Source organism: Gorilla gorilla, chromosome 16 (assembly GCF_029281585.2).
Source record: "Gorilla gorilla gorilla isolate KB3781 chromosome 16, NHGRI_mGorGor1-v2.1_pri, whole genome shotgun sequence".
NCBI lineage: Eukaryota > Metazoa > Chordata > Mammalia > Primates > Hominidae > Gorilla > Gorilla gorilla.
The window spans coordinates 62,658,945-62,684,101 of NC_073240.2; the positions used below are offsets into that span (position 1 = coordinate 62,658,945).

General features: G+C 34.7%; 1 protein-coding gene and 1 long non-coding RNA gene across 6 annotated transcripts in view; one reads left to right on the top strand and one right to left on the bottom strand.

Annotated features, from left to right (window-relative positions):
• VPS13C (vacuolar protein sorting 13 homolog C) overlaps positions 1-25,157 on the bottom strand; it is a 201,496-nt gene that overhangs the window by 30,901 nt on the left and 145,438 nt on the right. For all 5 annotated transcript variants that reach the window (XR_010131001.1, XM_055364235.2, XM_031002250.3 and 2 more), the window contains 7 exons: positions 23,979-24,083; positions 22,494-22,658; positions 20,832-20,960; positions 19,648-19,781; positions 17,917-18,043; positions 6,899-7,134; positions 865-1,006 (listed from right to left, as the gene is read on the bottom strand). Coding sequence is in view for 4 of the 5 variants with exons in the window: in XM_055364235.2 (XP_055220210.2) it covers positions 865-1,006; positions 6,899-7,134; positions 17,917-18,043; positions 19,648-19,781; positions 20,832-20,960; positions 22,494-22,658; positions 23,979-24,083 (1,038 nt within the window). In the remaining variant the exon portion in view is untranslated. The remainder of the gene's footprint in view (positions 1-864; positions 1,007-6,898; positions 7,135-17,916; positions 18,044-19,647; positions 19,782-20,831; positions 20,961-22,493; positions 22,659-23,978; positions 24,084-25,157) is intronic.
• LOC129527290 (uncharacterized) overlaps positions 1-25,157 on the top strand; it is a 135,013-nt gene that overhangs the window by 3,895 nt on the left and 105,961 nt on the right. The gene's annotated exons all lie outside the window — the stretch shown is intronic.

The window sequence follows — 25,157 nt, forward strand, 5'->3', positions numbered from 1 at the left end:
AACTCCTGACCTCAAGTGATCCTCCTGCCTGAGCCTCCTAAAGTACTGGGATTACAGGTGTGAGCCACTGCACCTGGCCCAAAGATAATTCTAAACAAACTCTGTTTTGCAATCAATAATTGAGAGCTTAGTCACGTCTGACATGAATTATATAGTTTTTTTATCATTTAAGTATGGCCAAAATTGATGGGGGTGCTAGGGAATGTAACTGGTGACAGTGCTAACCAAACCATCAGGCAACAATGACAAAGAGTAACTAAACTGCATGATTAAACTAGAGCAAGCTGGAAATTGCAGTCAAGCTTCTGTAGACTTCCTGGAGCACAGGTGACTTTTAGTTTTAACTGTGTAAGGGCCTAGGTGGAGTGCATCTTTATTTGTGGATGCCTACTCACGTCCAACAATCACTCACATTTAATGAATTTACTTGAGCAGCTTTTTGTAGGTTTTTCCTCAATGAAATATGTAATTTTACACGGTCTTTATTTAGCAATATATATTGGTGTCATTCAAAATATAACAAAAATTTCAATGAGGCATTCTTCTCCCTAATCTTTCTGAAAACAAGTTCCATAAGACTATCTGATTTGTAAATAAAATTATAAAAATATAAAAATGTAATAAAATTATTAAAACACAGGTTTAAATCCTGTTTCACAGTATATTATTAAATAACAATATATTTTAATTAAAAATATACTAATGTGTATCATTAGACACGCCAATCCTATTAAGAAATAAAAGTTTATCTACCAATAAATAAGTTCATTTCTGCACGTCTTTACTTGGGCATTACAATTTTACTTACTACCACCACCAAGAAAATACACATATAAAAATCAAAACAAAAGAATTTTGGTATACCTCAAAATTATTATCTAGCTTAATCCAGCCATGGTCTCTTGATATTTGATGTTTCTGATAGGATTGTTCCAATAAGATTATCTGCTTTTGGCTAAATGGCTTCCATTTCTGCTTTGGTTTCATTTCCCAAACAACACCAGAACTAAATAATTCACACAAAAAAATTAAATTAGCAATATGTATTTAGGTCTGTGGAACTTTATTCAACTCCAGATTATTGTAACTATTATTTTCTTATAAAAATTACATTGGTATAAGGGACTTCTTAAAGTAACGAACTATACCTGTGTTGCAAGAGTACAAAAAGAAAAGAGGCAGGCAAGAAAATACTTTTTCTATCAACGTTGACATCAACCAACTAAGGGACTGGCAAACTTTTTCTGCAGAGGGTCATATATTAAATAGTAAATATTTTAGGCTTTCTGGACTGAGACAAAATTCAAGTTATTAGATAGGCAACCTAGATACCAAAGAGAGAAAAAACTCCCATAAATTTTAATTGATGAAATTTAGAATATAAAATAATTAAGAGCAATTCTTAAAAACAAGTCTATTAATGAAAAAAAAACTTCTTTTGTGAAAGTAACATGTCACTTAGTGTTATTTATTACCAAAATCTATTGTAAATATTCATCTATTAATGGTAATCTGTAATGAGCATCTTTTAAAATGCCATTTCATACAGATAGGTGCTGCCAAATACTGATATTGGTCAATGAGAATTTATTATTTTACTTGAGCATATGTATCACTTGGAAGGCATTCATAAAATCCTATTAAATTCTTCTCTTGATATTTGCCTTTTAGTATATTAATACATTACAGGTCAATCACTTCCAATTCAAAGTTAGGTAGAAGCTCCTCAATTGCACAAATGAATTTTGAAATGTGGAAATTTCCTTACACCTGCATTGAGGTCAGAAAAAATGTTGCTGGAACTGGAGTTGCAGGCCTTAAAATATATCCTCTCCAAATATATGTGGAAGTGGAGATTTTGCTTCATGTTTTAACCTTGGACAGCACGGGAAGTACATGGAACATCTTGATACTATTTGAGATTCAAACATTAGCTGTCTTCAAAATTGACTATACTGTAGTATAAATTTTTCACATAAGCACTGTTTGTCTTCTAATTTTAGCTTGAAATTCATTAAAAAACATCAATTCTGCAATTATGCAACAAAAACTAATTTCCAAAGCCACTATTATTGCATTATCAATTCTGCAACAAAAATTAATTTCCAAAGCCACTATTATTGGTGTTTAGTAATAGTGGTTGAGGGTGGTTCTTTTTGTTCAAAAAAATTTTAATCCTGGCCCAGAACTCAAAGAGTACAATAAAAAGTTACTGCTGCTAACCCATCAAACTGCTGTGTGGTAACACAAGTAAGAACATTCAGCTTCTATTTCTGGTGAAAATTCACAGAACTGATGATAGTTAAGTCCACATGAATTAATAAAGTTAACTATTTGACACTAATGGTTTGGTAACAAAAGGTGGACTGAAATATTTTCCACTAAGTACCTGCTCACAAATAACACAATAGGCTTTAAATGCTTTACATTTTCACTAGCTTTATGAATTTGTCCAACTAAGTCTTTTTCTGTTCCACACATATTTTTCCCATAATCAGTTGTATCTATCTTCAGGTTGTATTGAATTAATATTTCTTTCACTGGTTTGAAAATATTCTCACCTGTAGTTGTCCTAGGAAAACTATTTATACAGGTTAATCCTTTAGTCACTTCAGACTCAGTGCTGACTTCTCAAATATATAACTGAGCAGTATTGGTAACATCTGTTGACTCATCAAGAGCCAAAGGAAACCACTCAATATCATTTGCCTTGTTTTTGTAATTGACTATTGATGTTGTTCTGAATGTCTTCAATTCTTTAAGCAACTGTTCCTACTGAAAGGCTAATGGCCTTAAACGAGTTCATTTTCTCTGGATACATTTCTTTAGCTGCTGCAATCAGACACAATTCAATTAACTCACTATTGGTAAAAGACTTTCCTGGCTTAGCTAACAAATAAGTCACTCAGAAACTTACTTTGCTTGCAGCCTCATTATTGTTTTTTGTATTTGTAAAGATATTCTGTGTGATGACATATTTTGCCTTAAATTTTCTAATTTTTCTGGCCATTGCTTTCCTGTGATTTGAAAATGTTACGGTAAGTGCTTAGTTTGGAAACTATATTGTCAACATATATTGTATTACTTCAGCAGAGCTGTAGTTCCATAACATAATAAAATGATGCTTTTTTTAATAAGAAGATAATACACATTTCATCATGCCCTAAAAGATGAACATTCAAAGTTCACTTTTCTCATTTTGATATGACGGATATATATCAGTAATATAAAAAATGCTGCAGAACAATATGCACTAACTCAAACATGCTGTGATTTGTAGTGCACTGAGTAGCAATGTCAAAGCAGCCATGTAAAAGAAAAGAAATCACTGTGTCCCAACAAAACATTATTTATGGGAAACAAACTGAATTTCATACAGTTTGTACAAAAACAGGCATTGGGTTAGATTTGGCTCATAGGCCAAACTTTGCTGGCACCTGAATTAGAGAATACTAAAATCTATAATATTTTATTTTACATAGCTTGTTTCTATTAGTCAATGATAGTGTTAACAATGTCCTAACTATACAATGTATTTAGAGGATACCAGTCAATGAAGGCACTGAATAAAATATCTACTATAGACAATATAAATCCAACATTATTTATGATAAAAACTCTGAGACAACTTAAAGGGGAACTTCCTCAACTTGATAAACAGCACCTACAAAAAACTTATAGCTAACATCATAGTGAGAAACCAGATGCTTTCCCACCAGGATTAGGAACAAGGCAAGTATTTCCACTCTCAACCATTCCCATCTCAACATAGTACTGGAAGTCCAAGATGTGATAAGACAAGAAAATAAAGTTGGGAGTGAAGAAATAAAGTGTCAGTGTTCACATTTGACATGACTGTCTAAACAGAAAACCCCAAAGAATCAACCAAAAAATTCTTGTAACTAATAAGCAATTATAACAAGATTACAAAAATATAAGGTTAATATACAAGTCAACTGCTTTCTTACATGCCAGCAATAAACAATTAAAATTTAAAATAAAAACAGAATACCATTTACATTAGCACCAAAGAAACAAACACTTAGGTATAAATAAAATCGAATACAATGTGTATGTGATCTAAATAAGGAAACTACCAAAGTCTTTCAACAAATTATGTTGGAACACCTGGACATCCATATGCAATAAAGCAAATCTAGACACAGAGCTTCCATCTTTCACAAAAAATAAACTGGATTAGACTTAAATATAAGTTTGAGATCAGCCTAGACAACATGGTGAAATCCCATCTCCACAAAGAAATAAAAAATATCAGCCTGGCATGGTGGCACGTGCCTGTAGTCCCAGATACTCAGGAGGCTGAGGTGGGAGGATTGCTTGAGCATAGTTGGCAGAGGTTGCAGTGAGCGGTGATTACACCACTGCACTCCAGCCTAGGCAACAGAGTGACACTCTGTCTCAAAAATAAATAAATACATACATATATAAAAATAAATAAATATAAAACACAAAATTACAAAATAGGAGGAAATAAAGCTAACTTTGGGTATAGTGGAGACTTCTTATATACAACACCAAAAGCACAATCCATGAAGGAAGAGAATTGATAAGTCTGAGGTAAAATATAAAACTTCTGCTGTTAAAAGCAGTTGAGAGAATAAAAAGATAAGCCACAGATTGGGAAAAAGTATTTGCAAAACACACATCTGATAAAAGACTGGTATCCAAAATAAACAAAGAACTCTTAAAACTCAACATTAAGAAAATAACCTAATTTAAAAATGGACAAAAGATTTGAACAGGTGGCTCAGGAAAGAAGATATACAGATGGCAAATAAGCATATGAACAGACCTCAACATCATGTGTCATCAGAAAACCACAAAGTAAAACAATGACACACTACTATATCCTTATTAAAATAGCTAAAATCCAAAACACCGACAATACCAAATTTTGGCAAGGATGTGGAGCAACAGGAACTCTCATTTATTGCTGGTGGGAATGCAAAAATGATGCAACCACTTTGTAAGATAATTTGATGTTTCTTACAAAACTAAACATACTTTTATCATATGATCCAGCAATCATATTCCTTGGCACTTACCCCAAAGCGGAGAAAACATATGTCTACACAAAAACTTGCACATGAATGTTTATAACAGCTTTATTTGTCATTGCGAAAATGTGGAAGCAACCAAGATCTCCTTCAATAGCTGAATGGATAAACAAACTGGAGTAACAGTCCATTCATACAATGGACTATTATTCAATAATAAAAAGAAATGAGCTGTCAAGCCATGAAAAGAAACAAAGGAACCTTAAAAGCATATTGCTAAGTGAAAGAAGTTAATTTGAATAGGTTACATACTGCTTAATTCCAACTATATGAAATTCTGAAAAAATAAAAACTTTGGAGACAATAAAATGAACAGCGGTTTCCAAAGGTTTAGAAGAGGAATGGAGGGATTAACAGGAGGAAGCTGAGAGACTTTTAGGGCAGTGAAACTATCTTATATAATACTGTAATGGTGAATACAGGTTATTACACATTTGTCAGAACTCATAGAATGTACAACACAAAGAATAATACTTAATGTTAGATATAGAAGTTAGAAAATAATGAAGATAGACAATAATGTAGTATCAATATTAGCTCATCAATAGTAACAAATGTACCACACTACTGCAAGATGTTAGTAATAGGGGAAACAAGAGTGCGGGTACATGAAAACTCTTTATTTTACAGTTTTTCTCTAGACATAAGGCTGCTCAAAAAAAGTGATTTTTAAAATTATGTAACTGGTGTTTTTCCTTTGAAAATCTAGATTTCACTGAATGTGTACCATGTCATAAAAAAGGTAATGAAGTTATTTTAGATAAATTTTTTAATGTTCTTATAAATAAAGGTAAACCTGACAAACCAGGACAGCATATACAATATTAAAGTAAAAAGTTTTATCGAAGAACAAAAGGGAAAACTGGACCTATATAACTAAAAATGATTTCCATGTTTAGTTTAAAAATATCATATAATACTGAAATATATAACAAAGAATGCACTGCCTATCTACATACAAATATATTAACATTATATTAATGGTATGCATGATACCATTTATAACCGTTAGTTTCTCAGGTGTTGTGCAAAGTTCATTACATAGATTATCTATTTACTTTTCTCCTTAATTTGCTTTTCTTTCCCCAAACGTGTGCTTATTGATAGATCCTATCCTGGTTATATTTGGTATCATGTCAACCATTCCACTCATCAGCCTCTAAAAAAGAATAAGTCTTTTACCAAATTAAGTGTGATTTTTAAAATCAACTACATATTCTGGTATTTTTCTTATACAGGTATAAATAGAACTGGAGAAAATAACTGGTCCCATAACTATTAGAAAATTCTAAATGGCCACCCATTAAAGATTATGTACTCATATCAAATACAGCCTCCTCTCTGAACCTTTTTTCCAGTTTGTTTCTGTTGGTTTCCCCCTAACTCATGACAGTTTCTCCAACCTCTACTGCACAAAACAAACTAGTCACTTGTACCTCTGTACTTCCATTGTGCATGTACATCCTTCTTTGTACATCCTTTCCTTTTCTCAGTATTTTTGTAACTCATTACACACACACACACACACACACACACACACACACACGCACACACATTAAGGACAACAAGGAAAGAAACAAACCACTTTTTTCCCCACCAACTGACAATGAGTATTGTGAAGACAAAGACAATATCTTAGTCATCTTTCTATCCTCGGGGCTTTTCAACTAACAGCTCAAAGAATTATTCAGTAAGCTTTACTGAATAAATATACAGCATACCAAAGTCAAACCAGGTATCTTTTTACTTTTCTCAAATCGGCTATTATGAACTTAATGCCTTTTAAAGGTTTAGGATGTCTTATTTTCCTTCTTGCATACCTGGTTATCCCAATATATGAAACTTCCTGCTTGCTTTCATTGTTAACCAATGAAAGCCCAAGACTGTGGAGAGACAAGGTTATTTCATAATCAGCCTGTTCCATTTCTTCTGCCTGCAGTGCTTTGGAAACCAAGGCAACATCATCGGTGAAAAGCAAAACTCTCTGGCGCCCATCGAGAAATGATACCCAGTGTATCTGGATGTTTGCATCATATGGAAACTGTCCACATCCATCCTGGGAAGAAGAAAGACTTCATTAAACCCACACATAGTAACTTTTTATTATATAAAATTGAACTATAATAACTAAGAAAGATTAGAAAAGTTTAAGAAGCACTACTATAAATTGAAAAATTCTAACCATCAAAATGACATAAATTAAGCTATAATCTATTTTAAAATATACTCACCAATTATTTTCAAAAACTAAGACTAATAGTACATAGCTTTTTAATACCTCAGTCTGAATTACCTAGTGAGTGCTGAAGGGCACAGAGCAGGATTCAAGAGGATCCTTTGGTGGCACCAATGCGATAAGATGATTCTTTGTCTCCAAGCCAGAAAACCGAACGGTTCAGAAGTTTATTAGACATGTAACCTTAGGCCAGGGTGGTGGCTCACACCTATAATCCCAGCACTTTTGGAGGCTGAAGCGGGCAGATCATCTGAGGTCAGGAGTTCGAGACCAGCCTGGCCAACATGGTGAAACCCCGTCTCCACTAAAAATACAAAAATTAGCCAGGCATGGTGGCGGGCACCTGTAATCCCAGCTACTCAGGAGGCCGAGGCAGGAGAATTGCTTGAACCCAGGAGACAGAGGTTACACTGAGCTGAGATAGCGTCATCGCACACCAGCCTGGGCGACAAGGGCAACACTCCATCTCAAAAAAAAAAAAAAAGAAAAAGAAAGAAAGAAAGAAATGTAACCTCAGACAAAACCAGCCTAGCTTATTTTTATGTTTTCATGATCTATAACATAGGAAATATTTATGTAAATCACACTGGTGAAAGTTATATGCAGCACTTAAAAATATGAGGCTTGATTTGGTCAGTGTTTTCAGAGGTTAAAATAATAAATTCCACTTCATTCTGGGTTTAATGAAAATAGAACAGCTCATTTCAATAAGCAGTACGAGTACCTACTATGTACTTTCCATTCCATGCTTTCCAGGGGAGAAAAAAAAAAAAACAAAAACAACTGAAGGTACCAAGAGTATAAGAATAGTTGAGTGTCATTAATGTTCAAAATTTACTAATACTTTCAAGGTACATTATGTGATCAAAGATGCCTGCCCAATTTTTTTACTCTAATAAGAAATCAAATTTTCACACATACCTATTAAGAAGGTGAATTCTGTATCTGTAAACTACAAAAATGTGCTATGTATCTTAGTTCACAGTTATTATTCCAATATTATCTGACTCTTGTTTTTCATCTATTTCATGTGAAGTACAATAAAATATCCCCAGGTAATTGTGTTTCAGTTAATTTCTAGCATTTTAAGTTTTATATGTTGATGCAATACTATTCATCGCATGAAGGTTTATGGCTATCACTCCTTCTGTGTCATATTATCATTATCTATTTAATAATTTTGCTTTGAATTGGTCAGAAATTAAAATCAACAGAGGGTGATAACTCCAAAATGGAAGAGTAGAAGCAATGTGGCTTCACTCTTTACCACAGAAAACCAAACATAAACTTCTAGTGCCAAGATTCTCACCAGCAATATCCCAGAACTTGAACCTGAGGCTGACACAATTCCTGGAGCCACAGAGAAGTGAAAAGCTCCACGCAGATGGTAACAGAAATGAACTTCTCTACCCACAATGCCTCTCCCCGAATCTGCCTGGCACTGCATGCAGGAAATTCCTCTTAGGCTCACCATTTCTACACTGGATAAAGTGAGATCAAAGCAGAAAGCCAGCTTCCCCACCATCTTGGGCTCCCTTGCAGGAAAACCACTCCTGGCTCAGCCCATGGGAAGCATCACAAGTGCTTTAGGAAGAAAAACCCCCCAAGGGAGGCTACAGACAAAGAGGGAAGCAGGATTAAAAACTCCAGCCCAAGAATTTCTGCTCTTTATTTCAGCCAAAGGAAACGCCTATTCAGAGTGGCTGTTCAGCAGCACAACACTGTGGGAGGCACAGTCCATAAGTCTTCTGAGGAGGAACCCTGGGCAGCCTTCCTACATAGCTGGGATATCCCCTTTGAGATGCAACCCCTTCCCCACCACTGGAGACAGTACTGCCAAATGTTTCTGAGAACTGAGGCAAACCAGCAATTATACCACCATCTAGTGCTGAATAGGAGGCAGTGATCTAGGATAAAGGGACCCACAGGCAACCGCAAAGGACCTCTAAGCAAACATATTCTAGAAAGACCAAAACAAGCCAGAGAACAAACACTGGAATAAATAAATAATCCTTCAATGTAAAGCCACAGACGCATGTCCACAAAAAACAACAGCAAGCAGGGAACCATGGCCTCCCCAAATAGACAAAGCAAAGTGCCGGTGACAAACTCTGATAAGACAGCCACGTGTGAGTTCTCAGATCAAGAATTCAAAGTAGCAATTCTAGGAAAGTCAGCAACTTCCAAGGCAACACAGAAAAACAATTAAGAAATTTATCAGTGAAATTGAAACAGACTGAAATAATAAAATTAAACAGAAATGCTGGAATGATGAAATAAATTTGCTGAACTGAAAAATGTATTAGAGGCTCTCAACAGCAGACTGGATCAAGTAGAGGACGGAATCAGTTAGCTCTAAGACAGGCAATTGGAAAACACACAGAGGAGAAAACAGAATAAAAAAAGAACAAAGAATGCCTGCAAAATATAGAGAATAACCTCAAAAGAGCAAATCTAAGAGTCACTGGTGGTCAAGAGAGAGCTCAGAAAGAGCAAGGGGTAGAAAGTTAATTAAAGAATTAACAAGAAAATACTTTCCCTACTGGAGAAAGATAGAAATACACAGGTAAAGGTCACAGATGACCAAACAGATTCAATCCAAAGAAGACTACCCTAAGGCATATAATAATCAAACTCTCAAAGGCCTGTGACAAAGAGAGGACCCTAAAAGTGGCAAAAGAAAAGAAGCAGATAACATATAAAGAAGCTGCAATTTGTCTGGCAACTGACTTCTCAGGAAACCATGCCCTGCAGGAGGCAGTGGGACAACATACTCAAAGTGTTGAAGCGGAGGAAAAACCCTGCCAACCAAGAATATTGTATCCAACAAAGCTTTGTTTCAAACATGACAGAGAGATAAAGTTTTTATCAGATAAACAGAAGCTGAAGGAATTCATTACTTCTAGACCCATCTTACCAAAAATGATAAAAGGAGTTCTTCAATATGAAAGAAAACAATGTTAAAATGAAAAAAAAAATTTGGAGGCATATAACTCACTATAAAACTAAGTACACAGACAAATTCAGAACAATCTAACACCATAATGGTGGTGTATAATCCACTCATATATCTAGTATGAAGACTAAAAGACAAATCTATCAAAAATAATAATTACAGCAACCTCTTAACAGGCAATATAAAGAAGATATAAATTGAGACAACAGAATGCCAAGATGTATGGGGGATGAACTTAAAAGTGTAGCATTTTTTAGTTTTTCCTTTTTGGTTTCCTTGCTTTCCTTTTTGATCAAAGTTAAGTTGTCATTTGTTTAAAATAATGTATTATGTCTATAAGATGTTTTTTGTAAGCCTCATAGTAACCACAAAGCAAAATCCTATAATAAATATACTAAAAATGCAAAGCAATGAACTAAAAACATACTGTCAGAGAAAAACCACTTAACCACTAAGGAAGACAGTAAGAAAAGAAGAAAGAAAGAGGGGCATTATAAAAGAATCAGAAAGGCCGGGCACAGTGGCTCATGCCTGTAATCCTAGCACTTTGGGAGGCCGAGGTGGGCGGATTGTCTGAGGTCAAGAGTTTGAGACCAGTCTGGCCAACATGGTGAAACCCCATCTCTACTAAAAATACAAAAAAATTAGCCAGGCGTGGTGGCGTATGCCTGTAATCCCAGCTGCTAGCGAGGCTGAGGCAGGGGAATTGCTTGAACCAAGGAGGTGGAGGTTGCAGTGAGACAAGATTGCACCACTGCACTCCAGCCAGGGTGACAGAGCAAGACTCCGTCTCAAAAGAAAAAGCAGAAAAAAAAAAAACAAAACAGAAATCCTGTAACAAAATGGCAGTAGTTAAGTCCTTACTTATCAATAATAATAATGAATGTAAATAGACTAAATTCTTCAATTAATAGAAATGGAGTGGCTGGGTAAATTAAAAAATAGGGCCCAACTATACATTGTCTACCAGAAACACACTTCAACTACAAAGGCACACATAGGGTGAAAGTGAAGGGATAGAAGAAGATATTCCACACAAATGGAAACCAAGAAAAAAAAAAGAGTAGAGGTAGCTATGCTTAGTTACATCAAATAAAATAGATTTCAAGGCTAAGATTATAAAAAGAGACAAAGTCACTATATAATGATAAAGAGGTCAATTCAGCAAGAGGATATAACAGTTGTAAATATATGTACCCAACACCAGAGCAGCCAAATATATGAAGAAAATAATAACAGATCTAAACGAAGAGATAGACTGGAATACAATATTAACAGGGGACCTCAACACCCCCACTCTCAGTAATAGAGAGATCATCCAGACAGAAAATCAAGAAAGAAACACTGGAGTTAAACTACACTTTAGACCAAATGGACCTAACAAACATGTACAGAACATTTCATCCGACTGCTGCAGAATACACGTTCTTCTCATCAGCACATGGACCATATGGTAGGCCACAAAACAAGTCTCAAAAAATTCAAAAAAGTTGAAATTACATCAAGTATCTTTTCTGTCCACAATGGAATAAAACTAGAAAGCAATAACAACAGGAATTTGTAAAGTATAAAAATTCAGAAATTAAATATGTTCCTAAACAATAAGTCAATGAAGAAATTAAGAAGGAAATATAAAATTTTCTTAAAACAAATGAAAATGGAAACACAATATATCAAAATCTATAGGATACAGCAAAAGCAGCACTAAGAGGGAAGTTTACAGCAATAAATGCCTATATCAAAAAAGTAGAAAGATTTCAAATAAACAACCTAACAATATACCTTAAGAATCTAGAAAAGCAAGAATAAACCAAAACCAAAATTAGTAGAAGGAAAAAATAATAAAGATCAGAGCAGAAATAAATAAAATTGAGACAAAAAAATACAAAAGATCAATGAAACAAAAAGTTTTTTGAAAAGTAAAATGGACAAACTTTTAGCTAGACTACAACAAAAGAGAAGACCTCAAATCAATAAAATCAAACATGAATAAGGAGACATAACAATTGATACCAAGGAAATACAAAAGGATCATTAGAGACTATTTTGAACAACTATCTGCCAACAAACTGGAAAACAGAGAAGACAGAGATAAATTTCTGGACACATACAGTCTACTAATAACGAACCCTGAAGAAACAGAAAACCTAATTGGAAGACATCATATTAAGTGAAATAAGCCAGGACCAGAAAGTGAAACACTGCACATTCTCACTCATATGTGGTAGCTAAAAAACAGTTGGTCTCACAGAAGCAAAAATTAGAACAGCAGATACTAGAGGCTGGGAAGGATAGGAAGAAGGGGGGATAGTGAAAGATTTCTTAAAGAAGATACAAAATTACAGCAAGATAGGAGGAATCAGTTCTAGTGTTCTATAGCATTATAGGATGACTACAGTTAACAATATTATTATATAGTTTCATATAGCTAGAAAAAGGATATTGAACATTCCTAACACAAAGAAATGATAAATATTTGAGATATGAATGTTAACTACCCTGATCTAATCAGTATATATTACAGATATAGCACAATATAAGTATGTACAATTGTGTCAATTTTTTAAAATTATTTTAAAAGAAACACAAAGCCTGAGCAGACCAATAACAAGCAACAAGATCAAAGCAATAATAAAAAGTCTTCCCTCAAAGAAAAGCCAAGGACCTGATGGCTTCACTGCTGAATTCTACCAAACACTTAAAAAATGAACTAATAACCATTCTACTCAAACTCTTCAAAAAAAAAACTGCAGAGCGGGGAATACTTCTAAACTCATTTTACAAAGGCCAGCATTAACCTATTACTAAAACCAGACGAAGATACAACAACAACTACAATCCTCAACGAAATACCAGCAAACTGAATGCAATAACACATTAAAAAGATCCATCACTATGATCAAGTGAGATTCATCCTAGGGATGCAAGGATGGTTCAACATAAGCAAATTAACATGACACATGACATTAACAGAATCAAGGACAAAAACCACGTGACCATTTCAACAGATGCTAAAAAAGCATTTGACAAAATTTGATATTGCTTTATGAAAAAAGCTCTCAACAAACTAGGTACAGAAGGAACATATCTCAAAATGATAAAGGCTATATATAACAAACCCACAGCTAACATCATACTGAAGAGGGAACATTTGAAAGCCTTTCCTCTAAGATCTAGAACAAGACAAAGATGCCCACTTTCACCATTTTTACTTCACATAGTGAAGTCCTAGTCAAAGCCCTCAGGCAAGAGAAACAAAAAAAAGGGCATCCAAATTTGAAAAAAAAAAAAAAGTCAAATTATCCTTGTTCACAAACAACATATTACATTTAGAAAAACCTAAAGACTCCACACACATTAAAAAAAAGAAAAAACCTGTTAAAACGGATAAATTTGGTAAAGTTGCAGGACGCAAAATCAATATATTAAAATCAAATGGCTGGGCACAGTGGCTCATGCCTGCAATCCTAACACTTTCAGAGGCCAAGGCAGGTGAATCGCTTGACCTCAGGAATTTGAGACCAGCCTGGGCAACATGGCGAAACTCCGTCTCTACAGAATAAAAACAAAAACGCTGGGCTTGGTGGTACACAACTGTAGTCCCTGATATTCGAGAGACTGAAGGGAGAATTACTTGAGCCTGGGAGGTTGAGGCTGGAGTGAACCATGATCACACCACTGCACTCCAGCCCAGGTGACAGAGCGAGACCCTGTCTCCAAAAAAAAAAAAAAAAAAAATCAATTGCATAGCTTTATGCCAACAACAAACTAAAAAAGAAATCAAAAAAGCAATACCATTTACAAAAGCTACAAAAAATATATAAAATACCTAGGAAAAAGATTTGACCAAAATGTATAAAGCTATGAAACACTAATGAAAAAAATGAAATAGGACACCAAAAATCCCTTATTCATGGTTTATAAGAATTTAATATTGTTAAAATGTCTCTACTACCCAAAGAGATCTACAAGACCAGTGCAATCCCTATCAAAATACCAATGATATTCTTCACATAAACAGAGAAAACCTAAAATTCATATGGAACCTGAATAGCCAAAGTAATCCTGAGCAAAAAGAATAAAGCTGAACACATCACACTAAGTGACTTCAAAATATACCAAAGTTATAGTAACCAAAACATCGTGGCAGTGGCATAAAAACAGACCAATGGAACAAAATAGAGAACCCGGAAATAAATCCATGCATTTACAGCCAACTCATCTTCAACAAAGGCGGCAAGAGAATATACTGGAAAAAGACAGTGTCTTCAACAAATGGTGCTGGGAAAACTGGATAACCATATGATGCAGGAGAATTAAACTAGACCCCTACCTCTTGCCATATGCAAAAATGAAACCGAAATAGATTAAAGACTTAAATCTAGGACCTGATACCATAGAACTATTTAAAGAAAACACTGGGGAAATGCTTTAGGACATTGGTCTAGGCGAAGACTTTTTGGATAAGACCTCAAAAGCACAATCAACACAAGTGAAAACAAACATATAGGATTACATTAAGCTAAAAGGCTGCACGGCAAAGGAAACAATCAACAAAGTACAGACAACATACCGAAAGAGAGAAATTATTTGCAAACTATCTGTCTAATAGGAGATTAATAACCAGAAAATACAAGGAACTCAAAACACTCCACAAGCTTGGTGGAGTGTTTTGAATTCCTTAAAAAAAAAATCTGATTTAAAAACGGGCAAAAGATCTGAAGAGGCATATCTCAAAAGAAGACATACAATGGCAAACATGTATATAAAGAAATGTTCAACATCACTAAACACCAGGGAAATGCAAGTCAAAACCACAATGAGACTATCTCACCCCAGTTAGAGGCTTTAATTAAAAAAAAAAAAGAGAGATGCTGGCATGGAAGTGGAGAAAGGGAAACACTTGTACAGTGTTGATGGGAATGTAAAGTAGTAGAGCTACATGGAAAACAGTATGGAGTTTCCTCAAAAAACTAAAAACAGAACTATAATCCACAATTCCACTGCTTGGTATATATCCCAATGAAAGGAAATCAGAATATTGAAGGGATATCTGCAGTCCCATATTTATTGCAACACTATTCACAATAGCTAAGATATGGAACCAACCTAAATGTCCATCAGTAGATGAATGGATAAAGAAAATGTGCTATATATACAGAATGGAATATTATTCAGTAATAAAAATGACTGAAATCCTGTCATTTGCAGCAATATGGATAGGACTGGAGGTCATTATGTTAAGTGAAGTCAGTCAGGTACAGAAAGACAAATAGCACATGTTCTCACTCATATGTCGGAGCTAAAAAAAAAAAGTGTATTTTATTTTATAGAGAGTTGATGTTGGTTACCAAAGGATGAGAAGGGGATGGGAGGGAACAAGAGAAGTTGGTTAATGGGTACAAAAATATAGTCAGAAGGAGTAAGATCTTGTTGTGTTAGCTAGTACAGTAGGGTTACTATAGTTAACAATAATGTATTCTATAGCTCAAAATTGCTAGAAGAGAAGATTTGGAATGTTCCCAACATAAAGAGAAATGTTTCAGGTGATAGATACGCCAATTACTCCAATTTGATTATTGCACATTTTATGTATGTATCAAAATATCACAGGTACCCCCCAAAATGTACAACTATTATGTATGAATTTTTAAAAAGAAAGAAATTAAAATCAACATCTTTACTTTCTTTTTGCTTCCATTTGCTTGTTAAATCTTTACCATCTATCTTCATGGTTATAATTTTCTGTTAGTTTGGCTGAAACAGAAGTCTTGTAAAAAACTTACAGTTAAATCTTATTTTTTAATTTAATCTGAATGTTTTTATCTTTTAATAGAATTTAAACCATTTTCATTTACTGACATAACTGATGGGAAGCATGGTCTAGCACAAAAAGTTCACAGACTTTGAAGTCAGACAGATCTGATTTTGAATTCCAACTAGCAGTTCAAAATTCCTATAATAAGAATTAGTGATAATATATAAAAAGCATTAATATATGATATGTCCTCAATAAAATGTATCTGTCATTTATTATATACTTTCTTAGGTTTCTTTCTTTTACTATAACAGCAAAGTTTTACTTATTCTCATTTTCTCATTTTGAAATTCCTTTCTCACTGATTTGAGTTCTACTAATTGATAGCTTTTTTAAAAAGATAGAATGTTTGTCATTTCTCTAATAAAATTTAGGATTAAATGGGATATAAATATATAGTATGCACAGAGTACAGTTTCCCCTCTCCCCTTACACTTTATTTTGCTGTCTTTATCTTTTATTTCACCTTGCTTTCTCTTATTTCATAGTTGTCATGTCTTTATAACTTAGTTGAGGATGCCAGGCATACATTTTGAAATGCTTCTTCTGGTCCTGTAGTAAAAAATTTTTCAGAGGTATAACTACCTTCTGAATCAACAGGATAATGCTACCTTTTTCTAATGAAGTATTTTTTTCATAAAGCCCATGTTGGGGTTTTTTCTGTTTATCATACTTAAATGAGGAAAGATCTGTGTAAACCTAGTGTTTGCCAACAATGTATGATTTTCTTTGAACTCCCCTGTCATGTCCACTTGGGCCTAAGCAGAACTCCCTTCTTTGATCAACTGAGTGGACAAGGACATGAACGATTTCCTTGCTTATAGCTCAATTTTCAATACGTGGCAGACTATCTGCTGACTGAGGTGGAATCACCCTCTCTTCCTACTGCCTCATTCTCTAACACCAAATAGAAGAGAAACATTAAAAACTGAAATCCCTGACCATGCTGTTAACAGAATTCTTCCCGGATCTCCTTCTATACACAGACCTTTATATCCTCCTCCAGAACGTCATTGCTACCTTCTCTCTAGTATCTATACGCTACTTACTGGGAGCTACAGTTGCTAAGTAGTATCAAATGTGAGGAGAGAAGAAATGAGGATAATTCAGTAACTACTGGCCAATTACCATTTTAAAGCAAAAGTCAAGAAAGCCTTTTAACAGCTGGCATTATTGGACAAGTGAACAATGGACAATGACACTATTTAAACTCTTTCATCATGGATTTTATTCATACAGAAACTGGATGATATATTACTAATGCAGGAGCAATTCCTATATCAGATGGGAGGCTGGTATACGAATTCTTTGGGCCCTTTCAGAGGCTAAGAGTCTAAATAATAACAAATTTAATCAACTCAGCTACCTAAATATTGTTTCGATAAATATTTCACTAAATTTCTTACATGCGATAATTTGCATACTATCATACTTCATTAATTAACAAAATACATAGCTGTGCTTAGGAAAACAAGCTTTAAAAACTCATAGCCAAAAGTGGCATAGGTATATTCAAAATAAAGTTGTTTTTAACTTAGTCTTACAATTCCTTCCTTTTAAAATAGGTAAATTAATTAAAAAGGTGCTTCACATAGGCAAGATAAAGCAGGTCTATTTTTTAAATTGTAAATAAATTACTTTGATAGATCTAAGGTAATATACTGGTTTGAACTACAGTATTTGCCATCTAAAGTCCAAAAGCTACTTATTCTGGAAATACTTCCAATTCACTTTTAGATCAGTTAGGACAAGGAGTCAGTGAAGATAGCTTCTCTACTTCCTTCACTGTCAGCTAACTCACATAGCACTCATTCACATCAAATGATACCTTTAACAGATCATGTTCCCCAACATTTGCTGCATATGTCCATGTAAGTTTTCTGGTACCAGTAGGATCTGCCCAGGCAAAAAGTCGAGCCTGTCTTGGCAGCAAGACCATTTCTTCTGGTGACCCACTAAAACACAATGAACAGAGAGAAAATCAGAATATCTTGGAGATAAGAAACCCAAACCTGTAGTCTACTGAGGAAGGGATTAGCACAAAAGTCCTACAAAATTGCTGTGGTTAATAAAACACAACTCTACCTAAAAACAAATACCCTAAAATATCTAATAAACTCATGGTTTTTAAGCTCGGGGAAACAGAATATTGCCCTTTCTGAAGCTTCAATGCACTCGGAATTGATCCAAGTGGAATCATATCAATGGAATTCATTAGGTAAACAGATTGCCAGATCAGAGTCCACCTGTGGAAATGGCTGTGAAGAGTAAATATGTTTAGTAGCAGAAGAACTTCTATTCAGTGCTTAAATTTAAACATATTTTTTAGAGACAGGGTCTCCCTGTTTCCCAGGCTGGAATGCAGTGTTCATTCACAGGCAAGATCATATTCACAGGCACTACAGCCTCAAACTCCTGGGCTCATGAGATGCTCCTACCCAAGCCTCTCAAGTAGCTGTGACTATAGGTATGCATTACTGTGACCAGCTAAGCTTTTTAACAAATACAATACTTAAGATATATTATGGGTCACAGCAACAAAAAAATTATGTTCACACTGTTACTACACAAAGTGTGGTCTGTAAACAGGCAGAATAAGTATTACCTGGGGTCTTGCAGGAAAGGCAAAGTCCTGGGTCCCATCCAAAACCTACTGAGTCAAAATCTGCATCTTAACAAGACTCCCAGGAGATTTTAAAATTGATTATTACAATTTAAGAAGTATTTGTCCATTTAATGCAAAAAATATTCCAGAGAACTGGGAGAAAAAAAGTAATCCAACTAGGTTTTAATCCTAATCTGTACTTTTAAGTCTCTCACTGGATTCACTCCATTAGAATTAAGACTAGGGAAATCTTTAACAAATTTACATATATACATACATTTATATGTGTGTATATATGCATGAATAGATACACATATATACATATGTTAATATAAATATAATTTTATAAATAAAATTATTCGATATTTTAAGGGCTTAAATTTTCTACCATTAAATAATGACATCATCCAAAACAAATGACAGCAAAGGCAAGAACAATGAAATTCCTATCAGCCAATGATATACATTCAACACCACTATCTACTCATCGTCTTCTCATTTAACCTTCTACTATCCCTACCCAAAAAAACTAAATACAGATTTATAGGAAGAGGTTCACTGAGCATTACCAGATTACCAGGAAAGGGAATACTTAAACAGGTTCACTCCCTTATCTGCCATTTTGAAATTTAAAAAGCTCTAAAAGCCCAAAGATTTTTCTGGAAATTTGGTAACAAAACTCATTTGGCGGCAAAACCTGACCTGAATTGATACGAAACTATTAATAATTTCTATTTATCCCATTTGATGTGAATATTCATCAGTTTCGCTGAAGAAATATTAATGTGTTTACAGAGTGTTATCTCAAAACATGTAAGGGTATTAGACATAAACACCATGTGTTCCATATCACCTTTCTAAAATCAAAAACATTTCGAATATGAAACCAAAGTGTTTCCCATTAGTTACTATGAACCAATAAAAGTATTTCCCATTAATCCCTTTTTCTCATACCTCTGTTTGTATGTGAGGATGTCCCATGGTGTATGGTTCATTATCAAGGCAGGTGCAGATCCCTCATGGAAATCAGAAAAAGTTATGACAGTTGAATGTTCGGCAGTGTTTACATCCACCAAGATACCCCCATTCTATTGTAGAAAAAAAAAAGTATGTTTGATGTGCTGGTTTAATCTACACTTACATATGGAATTTTAATATTATGTAAAACACAAAAGCTTTGGTTTTTTTCGAGACAGAGTCTTGCTGTCACCCAGGCTGGAGTACAGTGGTGCCATCTCGGGTTACTGCAACCTCCGTCTCCCAGGTTCAACCAATTCTCCTGCCCCAGCCTTCCGAATAGCTGGGATTACAGGCATGTGCCACCATGCCCAGCTAATTTTTGTACTTTTTAATAGAGATGGGGTTTCACCATATTGGCCAGGCTGGTCTCGAACTCCTGACCTCGTGATCCGTCCACCTCGGCCTCCCAAAGTGCTGGGATTACAGGCGTGAGCCTCTGCACCCAGCCTGTTTTCTTAAGTTCTTACTAAAAAGCAAACTGGCTCTGATCTGTTATAAATATATGTTGGCATTACATGTTGATATAGCAGCACCTTCAAATAATAACCAGTAAATTTTGATAGCATGGTTTACTGAAATATCTCAAAGCAAATTTTAAAAATCAAAGAAATTTTATTTTAAAATATGAAAACTTCATCTATGTCCCTACAAAGGACATGAACTCATCATTTTTATGGCTGCATAGTATTCCATGGTGTATATGTGCCACATTTTCTTAATCCAGTCTATCATTGTTGGACATCTGGGTTGGTTCCAAGTCTTTGCTATTGTGAATAGTGCCGCTGGAAACCATCATTCTCAGCAAACTATGGCAAGGACAAAAAAACCAAACACTGCATGTTCTCACTCATAGGTGGGAATTGAACAATGAGAACACTTGGACACAGGAAGGGGAACATCACACACCGGGGACTGTTGTGGGGTGGGGGCGGGGGGAGGGATAGCATTAAGAGATATACCTAATGTAAATGACGAGTTAATGGGTGCAGCACACCAACATGGCACATGTATACATATGTAACAAACCTGCACGTTGTGCACATGTACCCTAGAACTTAAAGTATAATAAAAAAATTAAATAAATAAAAATAAAAATAAAATAAAATATGAAAACTTACCAGATCCTCTAAGCTCAATAAAGTGCCATTATCCTGTCGGTTATAAAAGAATGGTTTGGAAGATCCTTCACAGCCTACCACTCTCACACAAAGTTTGCCTGACAAATTTTCAGGCCAAAATGGAAGGCACTAAAAATATAGAAGTTATTATCAGTCTTAAGACAATACCATTATATAATAAATAAGACATTACCTAATTAAATTTTCAATTCTGATTCTGATCTTGATTAAATTATTATGAAGTTTCTAAAAATAGGTCCTCCACATCTCATAGTAAGATTACTGACAATATAATGACCATGAAACCAAAGAAATCACATCAGGAGAAAACAGATATATTAGTCTATATGTATGTATGGTATAATTGCAATATGAGAAACTGAAGAGCCTGTTGATTAAGAATTATAAAATTCATTTTAATTATTGAAAAATTATATGTAAAAATTAAAACATCATTTGCTTTTGTGTATACCCATTTTAATTCATTAATACATGATGAATTCTTTCACAGAGTATCTTAATCATAGATAAACCAGAAAGACAATTGAAGGCAGAGGAGAGAACACCACAGACCTTGCTGGAAGTTCTGACACCATCCTCCCAGTTGTTTGATATCAGACCATATACTTACTTCTTTGAGCCTCAGTTTTATTTATAAAACTGAAGATTTCATTCCTAATACAAAATGCCCTTCTGTTATAGAATACTAGGTAAATTCTATTTCTGAATAAAAAATACTACTATAATCAAACCCACACAAAGATTAAAAAAAAATAAGCACTTATTTGTTGCTGAGTTTATGGAGATCATTCTAAGTGCCTTGAACAGACCAGCTCTTAGGGCTCTAACTTTATTTATATTGTAATTGGAATCCTTCCTTTTGAGTCTTTTGCCAAATATTTTTTAAGTAACTTTAGAATCTTTCTTTAAACAGTAGAAAGTGACCTTCAACTATCCTGAGAGTCAGCTGGTTTGGCTGAAAATTCAGTCAAGATCAAGCACCAGTGCTTATCTTTGTACCTGTCCTCTTCTGGCACACATTCCCCCATTTGCTTCACCTCCTCGAATCTTACTGAGCATGAAGAGCTTAGTTCAAATCCCACCTCTTCTGTGAAACTTTTATCTTTTGATCTATAACACCATGATTTCAACTACCCATGACTTTATCAATCTTGGAAAAGTCTGAAACTCAGTTTCCTTTTCAGTAAAGTGAGAGGGCGGAATTTTAGCTAATTTTCAAAGAAATTTCCAGCTCACCTATTCAGAAATTCTATAACCACCTATAACTTAGGATGTGCTATCTCTCCTAAGTTTTATGACTCTTTTAAGATAATAGCTTCTTGAATATAGAGACATTATCCTGACTATGGAGACACCATACAGTACATAATCTCTATGTACTTTTTACAGTACATAGCTACGTTCTACACATATAGGAAGAATTAGAAAAAAGACTATTAATGATCTAGACTGGGCCAGTGTATTATCAAAACTTTTCTCCTTTTTTTAAAAATATAGTAAGAAAAAAATCTTTCAAAGCTGGCTGTCATATTTCAACATATAAATATGATAGTCCGAAAAAGAGGTATCTACAATTCTTATTTAGATGTCAATATTTATCTGTATATTTTAGGAATCAGTTGTAACAAAGAAAAATGCTACCTCTGAAGAAGCAATATAGTTCCATTTATTAGTTGGCATTGAGCCATCAGATGCAATCTCGCCAACTTCTAGTTCTAATGATGACTTGTTTGCAATGGTACAAAAGGGAGTCAGGGTAACTATTCGTGAAAGGTTGAAACTGCTCATTTTGATGCTAACGCCAACCTGTGGAAAGGAAAAAAGCTTATTTTCCAGTTTATTCAATGTCTTTGAAATATACACACATCCCCTCATTCACACACAAACTTCTTACAATATTTTAAAATAATAATTCTTAAATAAAGCAACTATAAGTTACATTCTGCAAAAGATTATCTTCTGAGAAAAAAAAATTGTAGTTCCTTAGTTTGGCTCCATCAGAAACAATTCAAGAAATATCAATTAGTAATTTAACTAATGACTTACAATAACAGATTTAATATGTCTAGCATTCTTTACTTTTTAAAATTCCAAACATAAATTGCTTTATAATTAGTGTACAGGCTTTGTTATCTGCTATTAGTAAAATAAAAATTTTGAAGTAGTAATAAAATAGGTTAATTGGCATCAGATTATTCAAATTTTCATACTAGTCAAATTTAAGATTTAAGAAATGTCTGGCAAGGGGTGGTACAGAATAAGGATTCTAGCATACTGTGAATATTTACCAAGTTGCTCAACTGGATGGATTAAACTCACTGTCCTAAACTTACACAAATTCAGGTTTTGCTCTGATATCAGTGACCATAAAAATTTGTAGTGATAACAGCCCTCCACATTATCACTTTAAATCCAAATTTCGGTACACTTTAGGAGCCAACTTTTTTTTTTTTATTATTATACTTTAAGTTTTAGGGTACATGTGCACAATGTGCAGGTTAGTTACATATGTATACATGTACCATGCTGGTGTGCTGCACCCATTAACTGGTCATTTAGCATTAGGTATATCTCCTAATGCTATCCCTCCCCCCTCCCCCCACCCCCCACCCCCCACCCCACAACAGTCCCCAGAGTGTGATGTTCCCCTTCCTGTGTCCATGTGTTCTCATTGTTCAATTCCTACCTATGAGTGAGAACATGCGGTGTTTGGTTTTTTGCCCTTGCAACAGTACACATGAAAAAATGCTCACCATCACTGGCCATCAGAGAAATGCAAATCAAAACCACAATGAGATACCATCTTACACCAGTTAGAATGGCAATCATTAAAAAGTCAGGAAACAACAGGTGCTGGAGAGGATGTGGAGAAATAGGAACACTTTTACACTGTTGGTGGGACTGTAAACTAGTTCAACCATTGTGGAAGTCAGTGTGGCGATTCCTCAGGGATCTAGAACTAGAAATACCATTTGACCCAGCCATCCCATTACTGGGTATATACCCAAAGGACTATAAATCATGCTGCTATAAAGACACATGCACACGTATGTTTATTCCAACTTGTTTGTTGAACTGTAGCAAAGGTGAATGGAATCAAAGGTAAATAAGGAAGCAGAATCTTACCAGGTACTCCATATTGTTGGCAGGACACTTCACACACCCATAACTTCCCACTGTATCCAATGAGAAACTACTGGACCAGGCACTAGTTGAAATTTTTAATTGTACCTATACCAGAGAGCACATATCGTCATATAAGAAATCTAAAACACTATAATAATTTTATTTGAGAGAAAGTTGCTGGACTACTAGAAATTTCTTTAGTACCATGGGACACAGAAATATATAATCAAAGCCATATTGCAAACAGGTAACAGAACCACAAAAAACTCTAGGGAACAATAAAACAAAAACTTTCTGAGAAAGTTTGAATGAGAAAGTTCTGACTTTCTCATTCACCTATGCAATGAGTATAGTAAATCTAGATACCAATGAGATTATGTACTGTTTTTAAAAAGAATTATAATGCAAAACGATGTTTTCCAGTGATAGACTTATGATATAGAGCTAACAAATTTTTAAAGTCTTAGCATAAAGAGAATTTATGTCTTCAACATTGTTCAGCAGACACTACATTAAAGACATTGTGATAGGCAGAATGGAAGACAGCAGGACACAGTTCCTGTCTTCGATGAGCTTCCAACTAGACAGAGAGATTAGGAAATACATACGAAAAATTATGATACAAGACTCAATGGGATAAGAACCATACAAGAGGCAAAAAATGCTATCGAGGTGAAAGGATAAATAGTTTACTTCTGGTTCTGGGATTTAGATAAAGTTTTATAGAAGAGATCAAATTGTGCCCTTGTATTAATCTCACCTTCACCCACCCAATTAGTTTGTAAAAAACTTGAGGACAACTAGAGGTCAGACGCATAAACAAGCAATTACAATACCATGTGTTAATCAACACTCAAAGAGAGTGGAGTTGCCAAAGCATCACCTGTTGGAAATGCAAATTCTCAAACCATACCCAGACCTACTGAATCAAACTCTACAGACAGGACCCAGCAATCAGTGTTTAAAACCCTTCAGGTGCCATGCGTGGTGGCTCACACCTGTAATCCCAGCATTTTGAGAGGCCGAGGCTGGCAGATCACCTAAGGTCAGGAGTTCGAGACCAGACTGGCCAACATGGTGAAATCCCATCTCTACTAAAAATACAAAAATTAGCAGGGTGTGGCGGCAGGCACCTGTAATCCTAGCTACTTGGGAGGTTGAGGCAGGAGAATCGCTTGA